The sequence below is a fragment of the Bombus pascuorum genome, unplaced genomic scaffold (genome assembly GCF_905332965.1).
Source record: "Bombus pascuorum unplaced genomic scaffold, iyBomPasc1.1, whole genome shotgun sequence".
Lineage (NCBI taxonomy): Eukaryota > Metazoa > Arthropoda > Insecta > Hymenoptera > Apidae > Bombus > Bombus pascuorum.
Window position 1 is genome coordinate 303,063 of NW_026869742.1, and position 10,055 is coordinate 313,117.

Consider the following 10,055-nt stretch of genomic DNA (forward strand, 5'->3'; position numbering starts at 1 on the left):
TAAATATTTATCCACCTCATATGACGCTGAGACCTGCCACAGGAGTTGCATTGTAGAAGTATTGCATAGTCATATTTCATGCAACACAGCTACTATACAGACTTGTAGCAAGTAAGCAATTGCATAAATATATGCATAAAAACTATTGTTACCAGACAAGCGTTCAGTTGGGAAATACTTTCGCACGCGGCTTACTCACCAGACTTGGCTCCGTTCGATTACTATTTATTTGTATCGATGGGACACGCACTGTATATATATAAATATTTATCCACCTCATATGACGCTGAGACCTGCCACAGGAGTTGCATTGTAGAAGTATTGCATAGTCATATTTCATGCAACACAGCTACTATACAGACTTGTAGCAAGTAAGCAATTGCATAAATATATGCATAAAAACTATTGTTACCAGACAAGCGTTCAGTTGGGAAATACTTTCGCACGCGGCTTACTCACCAGACTTGGCTTCGTTCGATTACTATTTATTTGTATCGATGGGACACGCACTTTCTGACCAGCACTTCGCTTCTTACGAAAATGGCTCGATGACTGGTTTGCCTAAAAAGAGACACAGTTTTTTTGACGTGGCATCCACCAATAGCCAGACAGGTGGGAAAAATGTATAGCTAGCGATGGGCAATACTTCGAATAAAATATTTTTAATCATTTTCATACAATAAACGTGTATTTTCTATATAAAAATTCCGGTTTCATATTTACATACCTGGTACAATAATGAGTCATGAAAAAGATAAACCCATGTAAAAGACAAGATTGAATGAGGTATATTCTTATACCAGTAATATATCAGTTAGCAGAGATAGCTGGTCCTAATTGCCTCATTAATTTGTAACATTCTTGAAGTCTCTTTATATCTCCTACCCTCTCAAGAGTTTTAGCAGCTTCTGCAAGCATGCCTGCACGTTCTCCAGGAGAGGCTAATAATAGTGGAGGTAAATGTCGGCAAGCTAAACATAAAGCTACCGCGTGTTCTCTTTCTCCAGTATATTGATCTTGTGAACGATCTTTTCCACGGATAATTGAAGAACGTGAATTTCTGTGATGTAAGCTACGGTCTAACAATATTTGAGTTTTCACTGGTGTTGCTCCCGCCATTATACGTGTTGTGGCTTCATAAACAAATACTCTTGCTAAAGTAGACTAAAAAGTACGTGACAATTGTTAAAAACAATAATTAACTTATAAATTATAATATTAGAAAATATATATAAACTTACTGGAATATGTTGACATAATTGTCTCAAACAAGCTAAATCACGTTGAAAACCTCCAAGAGATATATTTGTAGTTAATTTTTCTAAATCGTTATCTAATTCCTGCCAAAGTGTAGTTCGCATTTCAAGTAACCAATCACAAATCCACAATTGAGTAAGCTAAAACAATAATCAAAGCTAATAAGAAAATTATTATTAATTTTGTAGATTTGATTGATTTGTTGGATTCAGGAGCTGTTAAATGCTATCTATCCCTAAGAAAAAGTTTTGATTCCATTTTCTACCATCCTGTAAAATATTATAAGCCAAATTCTTAGAAATCATTTCATTTCTTTTTAAATTAAGGACAAAGGAGTTGATAAATCATCTGGTATGTAAAAAATTTTTTAGGAAGACTACTATACATAGGTAAAGAGAATCCCTTTAATTTCAAATGGAGTGAGATATTAACATTTCTTTATTCAAAGAGCTCTTATTAAATATTTATAATATTTAATATTTATCTTATTAAATATATATAAGAATAATATTTAACTTGAATATTTTTTGACTTTGCACAGTTAAAGAGTTATGGTAAAAAATACGTGTTTCTCTCAAGAGAAACTCCAGAAGGTAAACAGAGAAGAAAGGAGGGGAAAAATATATGTATAAATGTATTCCAAAGTGAAAATTATTTTAATAAATGTTTAAAATGATGTCTTTAGATTTCTAAACACCTATTAAGTCTTTCATAAATACTGTTTTAAGCATTTCATAGCGTTAATGAAATAACCAATGTGTATGCGCAGTAAATACTTTTAAGTTTATATTTTCCTTTATTGTAGGATATATTAAATATTTAATCATCATATGAGAAGATGATTAAATAGTACGGTTCATCTCTCTAAAGAATTTAAAATTTACATTGTTCATAAAATATTTCAAGAAATTACCTTTCTATTATCAAACAAATAGGTAAAAAAATATGTTTATAAAAAGAGTTGAAATATATTCTTGTCTCTAAATGTATCTAGAACTGCATTGAATTATTTATTAAATCTCTTTAATTGTGCAGAATAAAAAGAAATGTTTTAAGTAAATGTTACTCTGTTTGATATGAGTTACCTAAACGAAGAAAATGCATTTAAGATAAATGAAGGAGGCTGCCTTTAAACTTTTCTTAGTAGTCTTAAAAAAATTGATTGCACTCCAAATGATTACCCCGCTATCATGTTTAATTTAGGAAAGAAAGAAAATATGTACAATAGTTTATAAGAAAACAGTCTATAACATTTTATTTCGTCTACCCTGTATATATATATTTATCTACCACATATGACGCTGAGACCTGCCACAGGAGTTTCACTCTAGAAGTACTGCATAGTTATATTTCATGCAATGCCACTAGAGTGCTCACTTGTAACAAGTAAGCAATTGCATAAATATATGCATAAAAACTATTGTTACCAGACAAGCGTTCAGTTGGGAAATACTTTCGCACGCGGCTTACTCACCAGACTTGGCTCCGTTCGATTACTATTTATTTGTATCGATGGGACACGCACTGTATATATATAAATATTTATCCACCTCATATGACGCTGAGACCTGCCACAGGAGTTGCATTGTAGAAGTATTGCATAGTCATATTTCATGCAACACAGCTACTATACAGACTTGTAGCAAGTAAGCAATTGCATAAATATATGCATAAAAACTATTGTTACCAGACAAGCGTTCAGTTGGGAAATACTTTCGCACGCGGCTTACTCACCAGACTTGGCTCCGTTCGATTACTATTTATTTGTATCGATGGGACACGCACTGTATATATATAAATATTTATCCACCTCATATGACGCTGAGACCTGCCACAGGAGTTGCATTGTAGAAGTATTGCATAGTCATATTTCATGCAACACAGCTACTATACAGACTTGTAGCAAGTAAGCAATTGCATAAATATATGCATAAAAACTATTGTTACCAGACAAGCGTTCAGTTGGGAAATACTTTCGCACGCGGCTTACTCACCAGACTTGGCTTCGTTCGATTACTATTTATTTGTATCGATGGGACACGCACTTTCTGACCAGCACTTCGCTTCTTACGAAAATGGCTCGATGACTGGTTTGCCTAAAAAGAGACACAGTTTTTTTGACGTGGCATCCACCAATAGCCAGACAGGTGGGAAAAATGTATAGCTAGCGATGGGCAATACTTCGAATAAAATATTTTTAATCATTTTCATACAATAAACGTGTATTTTCTATATAAAAATTCCGGTTTCATATTTACATACCTGGTACAATAATGAGTCATGAAAAAGATAAACCCATGTAAAAGACAAGATTGAATGAGGTATATTCTTATACCAGTAATATATCAGTTAGCAGAGATAGCTGGTCCTAATTGCCTCATTAATTTGTAACATTCTTGAAGTCTCTTTATATCTCCTACCCTCTCAAGAGTTTTAGCAGCTTCTGCAAGCATGCCTGCACGTTCTCCAGGAGAGGCTAATAATAGTGGAGGTAAATGTCGGCAAGCTAAACATAAAGCTACCGCGTGTTCTCTTTCTCCAGTATATTGATCTTGTGAACGATCTTTTCCACGGATAATTGAAGAACGTGAATTTCTGTGATGTAAGCTACGGTCTAACAATATTTGAGTTTTCACTGGTGTTGCTCCCGCCATTATACGTGTTGTGGCTTCATAAACAAATACTCTTGCTAAAGTAGACTAAAAAGTACGTGACAATTGTTAAAAACAATAATTAACTTATAAATTATAATATTAGAAAATATATATAAACTTACTGGAATATGTTGACATAATTGTCTCAAACAAGCTAAATCACGTTGAAAACCTCCAAGAGATATATTTGTAGTTAATTTTTCTAAATCGTTATCTAATTCCTGCCAAAGTGTAGTTCGCATTTCAAGTAACCAATCACAAATCCACAATTGAGTAAGCTAAAACAATAATCAAAGCTAATAAGAAAATTATTATTAATTTTGTAGATTTGATTGATTTGTTGGATTCAGGAGCTGTTAAATGCTATCTATCCCTAAGAAAAAGTTTTGATTCCATTTTCTACCATCCTGTAAAATATTATAAGCCAAATTCTTAGAAATCATTTCATTTCTTTTTAAATTAAGGACAAAGGAGTTGATAAATCATCTGGTATGTAAAAAATTTTTTAGGAAGACTACTATACATAGGTAAAGAGAATCCCTTTAATTTCAAATGGAGTGAGATATTAACATTTCTTTATTCAAAGAGCTCTTATTAAATATTTATAATATTTAATATTTATCTTATTAAATATATATAAGAATAATATTTAACTTGAATATTTTTTGACTTTGCACAGTTAAAGAGTTATGGTAAAAAATACGTGTTTCTCTCAAGAGAAACTCCAGAAGGTAAACAGAGAAGAAAGGAGGGGAAAAATATATGTATAAATGTATTCCAAAGTGAAAATTATTTTAATAAATGTTTAAAATGATGTCTTTAGATTTCTAAACACCTATTAAGTCTTTCATAAATACTGTTTTAAGCATTTCATAGCGTTAATGAAATAACCAATGTGTATGCGCAGTAAATACTTTTAAGTTTATATTTTCCTTTATTGTAGGATATATTAAATATTTAATCATCATATGAGAAGATGATTAAATAGTACGGTTCATCTCTCTAAAGAATTTAAAATTTACATTGTTCATAAAATATTTCAAGAAATTACCTTTCTATTATCAAACAAATAGGTAAAAAAATATGTTTATAAAAAGAGTTGAAATATATTCTTGTCTCTAAATGTATCTAGAACTGCATTGAATTATTTATTAAATCTCTTTAATTGTGCAGAATAAAAAGAAATGTTTTAAGTAAATGTTACTCTGTTTGATATGAGTTACCTAAACGAAGAAAATGCATTTAAGATAAATGAAGGAGGCTGCCTTTAAACTTTTCTTAGTAGTCTTAAAAAAATTGATTGCACTCCAAATGATTACCCCGCTATCATGTTTAATTTAGGAAAGAAAGAAAATATGTACAATAGTTTATAAGAAAACAGTCTATAACATTTTATTTCGTCTACCCTGTATATATATATTTATCTACCACATATGACGCTGAGACCTGCCACAGGAGTTTCACTCTAGAAGTACTGCATAGTTATATTTCATGCAATGCCACTAGAGTGCTCACTTGTAACAAGTAAGCAATTGCATAAATATATGCATAAAAACTATTGTTACCAGACAAGCGTTCAGTTGGGAAATACTTTCGCACGCGGCTTACTCACCAGACTTGGCTCCGTTCGATTACTATTTATTTGTATCGATGGGACACGCACTGTATATATATAAATATTTATCCACCTCATATGACGCTGAGACCTGCCACAGGAGTTGCATTGTAGAAGTATTGCATAGTCATATTTCATGCAACACAGCTACTATACAGACTTGTAGCAAGTAAGCAATTGCATAAATATATGCATAAAAACTATTGTTACCAGACAAGCGTTCAGTTGGGAAATACTTTCGCACGCGGCTTACTCACCAGACTTGGCTCCGTTCGATTACTATTTATTTGTATCGATGGGACACGCACTGTATATATATAAATATTTATCCACCTCATATGACGCTGAGACCTGCCACAGGAGTTGCATTGTAGAAGTATTGCATAGTCATATTTCATGCAACACAGCTACTATACAGACTTGTAGCAAGTAAGCAATTGCATAAATATATGCATAAAAACTATTGTTACCAGACAAGCGTTCAGTTGGGAAATACTTTCGCACGCGGCTTACTCACCAGACTTGGCTTCGTTCGATTACTATTTATTTGTATCGATGGGACAAGCACTGTATATATATATATATAAATATTTATCTACCACATATGACGCTGAGACCTGCCACAGGATTTGCGTTCTAGATGTACTGCATAGTTATATTTCATGCAACACAACTAGAACTGCAAACTTGTAACAAGTAAGCAATTGCATAAATATATGCATAAAAACTATTGTTACCAGACACTTTTAATTTTGTGAGAATTAAACAATATACTTAAAGTTACTACATATATAATTCATTATTTGATCATTTTCTTTTGTTTTATGAAAAAAAGTGTAATGATATTCATTTTGAGAAGATAAATAACATAAAAACAGATTTTTCAAAAATCATAAATTTCAAAAAATATAAAAAAAATTAAATATTTTATTTCCGTATTCGAATCATATGTTATATAATTTATTACTTCATAATTTCTAAATTTATTATCTGTGTAAAATAAAAGCATTGCAAAAAGATATAAGTAATTATAATAATTTTTGTATAAAAGAATTGAATATATTAATATATTATAAACATAATATTTAAATATCTTACCAAAACGTTTTGGGATGACTGTTGCTTGCAATTATAATAAACCAAACATTGTTCAAGCAATATTCCTGCCTGATCAATAAAACGCATAGAGACTGATTTAGTAGTCGCTTTTGTTGCTTGCAAAGCATTTAAAACAATATATGGTAGTGGACTAATACTATTATTATTATTGCAAAGTTGATAACATTTTTCATAAGGAAATTTGCTTTCAACAATGCTCCATGCTTGTGAATCGTCTTCTTTCAATTTCCAACATGCTGCTAGATATATAACTGCTCCCCACCATAATCCAATTTCATCTTCGCAATCTAAAACATTGATTCACCAAATTCTATTTATTAGTTAAAGAAAAAAAAGGAAGAAAGAAATTTAATGCCATCCAATACCACCAATGAACTCATTAAACAAGATATTATTTAAACTTACGTGTAACTGTAACTTTGTCAGTACATAAAAATCCAGCATCTATTCCAGCAGAAGCCATAATAGTTTGTCCATATTCTAATATTGAAGATAAATGAGCATCTCCAACAGTACCGGTTAAAATACGTAAACAATGTCCGATTAAATAATCTCTATATGCACGTGAAGCATACGATAAAGGATCAGCTTTACCAGTTGATATCAGCTTTACCACCGACATCGGCTACAAGAACAAATCGCTATGGACGGAAAACGATGCTCTGTGTTTGGTGGGATCAGAAGGATGTGATCTATCATGAGCTGTTAAAACCTGGCGAAACCGTTAATACTGAGCGCTACCGACAACAAACGATCGATTTGAATCGAGCTTTGCGTGAAAAACGACCAGAATATGAAAAAAGGCAACACAAAGTAATTTTGCTCCATGATAATGCACCATCGCATACAGCAAAACCGGTCAAGGAAACGATCGAAGCGTTCAGTTGGGAAATACTTTCGCACGCGGCTTACTCACCAGACTTGGCTCCGTTCGATTACTATTTACTTGTATCGATGGGACACGCACTGTATATATATAAATATTTATCCACCACATATGACGCTGAGACCTGCCACAGGAGTTGCATTGTAGAAGTATTGCATAGTCATATTTCATGCAACACAGCTACTATGCAGACTTGTAACAAGTAAGCAATTGCATAAATATATGCATAAAAACTATTGTTACCACACACTTTTAATTTTGTGAGAATTAAACAATATACTTAAAGTTACTACTTATATAATTCATTATTTGATCATTTTCTTTCGTTTTATGAAAAAAAGTGTAATGATATTCATTTTGAGAAGATAAATAACATAAAAACAGATTTTTCGAAAATCATAAATTTCAAAAAATATAAAAAAAATTAAATATTCTATTTCCGTATTCGAATCATATGTTATATAATTTATTACTTCATAATTTCTAAATTTATTATCTGTGTAAAATAAAAGCATTGCAAAAAGATATAAGTAATTATAATAATTTTTGTATAAAAGAATTGAATATATTAATATATTATAAACATAATATTTAAATATCTTACCAAAACGTTTTGGGATGACTGTTGCTTGCAATTATAATAAACCAAACATTGTTCAAGCAATATTCCTGCCTGATCAATAAAACGCATAGAGACTGATTTAGTAGTCGCTTTTGTTGCTTGCAAAGCATTTAAAACAATATATGGTAGTGGACTAATACTATTATTATTATTGCAAAGTTGATAACATTTTTCATAAGGAAATTTGCTTTCAACAATGCTCCATGCTTGTGAATCGTCTTCTTTCAATTTCCAACATGCTGCTAGATATATAACTGCTCCCCACCATAATCCAATTTCATCTTCGCAATCTAAAACATTGATTCACCAAATTCTATTTATTAGTTAAAGAAAAAAAAGGAAGAAAGAAATTTAATGCCATCCAATACCACCAATGAACTCATTAAACAAGATATTATTTAAACTTACGTGTAACTGTAACTTTGTCAGTACATAAAAATCCAGCATCTATTCCAGCAGAAGCCATAATAGTTTGTCCATATTCTAATATTGAAGATAAATGAGCATCTCCAACAGTACCGGTTAAAATACGTAAACAATGTCCGATTAAATAATCTCTATATGCACGTGAAGCATACGATAAAGGATCAGCTTTACCAGTTGATATCAGCTTTACCACCGACATCGGCTACAAGAACAAATCGCTATGGACGGAAAACGATGCTCTGTGTTTGGTGGGATTAGAAGGATGTGATCTATTATGAGCTGTTAAAACCTGGCGAAACCGTTAATACTGAGCGCTACCGACAACAAACGATCGATTTGAATCAAGCTTTGCGTGCAAAACGACCAGAATATGAAAAAAGGCAACACAAAGTAATTTTGCTCCATGATAATGCACCATCGCATACAGCAAAACCGGTCAAGGAAACGATCGAAGCGTTCAGTTGGGAAATACTTTCGCATGCGGCTTACTCACCAGACTTGGCTCCGTTCGATTACTATTTATTTGTATCGATGGGACAAGCACTGTATATATATATATATAAATATTTATCTACCACATATGACGCTGAGACCTGCCACAGGATTTGCGTTCTAGATGTACTGCATAGTTATATTTCATGCAACACAAATAGAACAGCAAACTTGTAACAAGTAAGCAATTGCATAAATATATGCATAAAAACTATTGTTACCAGACACTTTTAATTTTGTGAGAATTAAACAATACACTTAAAGTTACTACATATATAATTCATTATTTGATCATTTACAATTTAGTGAGATTTCGATTTGTTTAAAATTTGTAGATATCTATATGAAATAATCCTTTGAATCCTATTGAATCTTATTTCCGGCCCATGAAAATTAGTACATTTCCTTTCTAGAACAAAATATTTCGTCAACTCCTCATTGAGAAAATCAAGGTAGTCAGAATATAATGTCCAACTAATTTTCCATCAATCTTTTAAAAGAAGAAGACTTCTCGTAGTTCGAGTAATGTAAGAATTCCAACAATTGAAATACACATATTTATAAAAATTGTACATGTATGCTCGAAAGGATCACACGCAAAGGATCAAAAATATCGGAAAATACTCAATATCGTAATTGCAATACGCTTAAAATGTAATTCCAGTACACAATGTGTTAACGTTTCAGAACCAATGCGTACTTTGTATCGATGTCGATATTGTAACAATGTTGAAAGCTACGGCCACAAATTGAACTTATACAGGGTGTCTCACAAACGAGATCACCTAAATATCTGCCTTATTTACGATTGTGCGAAAAAACACTTCTGAAGGCAACTATTGTATTTCAAGGGTAGCTCGCAACGATGATGTTTCACGAGATTTCAAGGGGTGATCGATACACTTTTCATTCTTTATATAAAAGTATTAAGGTATTAAGGTATCTGAAAATGCTTAGTTTAAAAGACCTTAATTTTGACCTTAA

At 31.8% G+C, this 10,055-nt stretch overlaps 3 protein-coding genes across 3 annotated transcripts; all 3 read right to left on the bottom strand.

Moving 5' to 3' along the window:
• Positions 1–600: 600 nt before the first annotated feature.
• Positions 601–1,422, bottom strand: LOC132915775 (sterol regulatory element-binding protein 2-like). Its single transcript, XM_060975582.1, has 2 exons — positions 1,242–1,422; positions 601–1,164 (listed from the first exon to the last, which is right to left on the bottom strand). The coding sequence occupies exons 1-2, from the start codon at positions 1,359–1,361 to the stop codon at positions 811–813; spliced, it is 474 nt and encodes a 157-aa protein (XP_060831565.1). The 5' UTR covers positions 1,362–1,422; the 3' UTR covers positions 601–810.
• A 1,965-nt stretch (positions 1,423–3,387) lies between these two features.
• Positions 3,388–7,233, bottom strand: LOC132915761 (sterol regulatory element-binding protein 2-like). Its single transcript, XM_060975571.1, has 4 exons — positions 7,051–7,233; positions 6,625–6,932; positions 4,034–4,189; positions 3,388–3,956 (listed from the first exon to the last, which is right to left on the bottom strand). The coding sequence occupies exons 1-4, from the start codon at positions 7,106–7,108 to the stop codon at positions 3,603–3,605; spliced, it is 876 nt and encodes a 291-aa protein (XP_060831554.1). The 5' UTR covers positions 7,109–7,233; the 3' UTR covers positions 3,388–3,602.
• Positions 7,234–8,083: 850 nt separating this feature from the next.
• Positions 8,084–8,744, bottom strand: LOC132915762 (uncharacterized). The gene is made up of 2 exons (XM_060975572.1): positions 8,562–8,744; positions 8,084–8,443 (listed from the first exon to the last, which is right to left on the bottom strand). The coding sequence occupies exons 1-2, from the start codon at positions 8,617–8,619 to the stop codon at positions 8,100–8,102; spliced, it is 402 nt and encodes a 133-aa protein (XP_060831555.1). The 5' UTR covers positions 8,620–8,744; the 3' UTR covers positions 8,084–8,099.
• Positions 8,745–10,055: the final 1,311 nt, after the last annotated feature.

Bases quoted from the DNA above. Each gene is read 5' to 3' on its own strand.
- LOC132915775 (XM_060975582.1), bottom strand. From the start codon at position 1,361: ATGCGAACTACACTTTGGCAGGAATTAGATAACGATTTAGAAAAATTA. The intron at 1,165-1,241 runs GTAAGTTTATAT...CGTACTTTTTAG, and splicing joins AATTATGTCAACATATTCCA to TCTACTTTAGCAAGAGTATT.
- LOC132915761 (XM_060975571.1), bottom strand. From the start codon at position 7,108: ATGGCTTCTGCTGGAATAGATGCTGGATTTTTATGTACTGACAAAGTT. The intron at 6,933-7,050 runs GTAAGTTTAAAT...TCAATGTTTTAG, and splicing joins TGACAAAGTTACAGTTACAC to ATTGCGAAGATGAAATTGGA. The intron at 4,190-6,624 runs GTAAGATATTTA...TTATTGTTTTAG, and splicing joins AGTCATCCCAAAACGTTTTG to CTTACTCAATTGTGGATTTG.
- LOC132915762 (XM_060975572.1), bottom strand. From the start codon at position 8,619: ATGGCTTCTGCTGGAATAGATGCTGGATTTTTATGTACTGACAAAGTT. The intron at 8,444-8,561 runs GTAAGTTTAAAT...TCAATGTTTTAG, and splicing joins TGACAAAGTTACAGTTACAC to ATTGCGAAGATGAAATTGGA.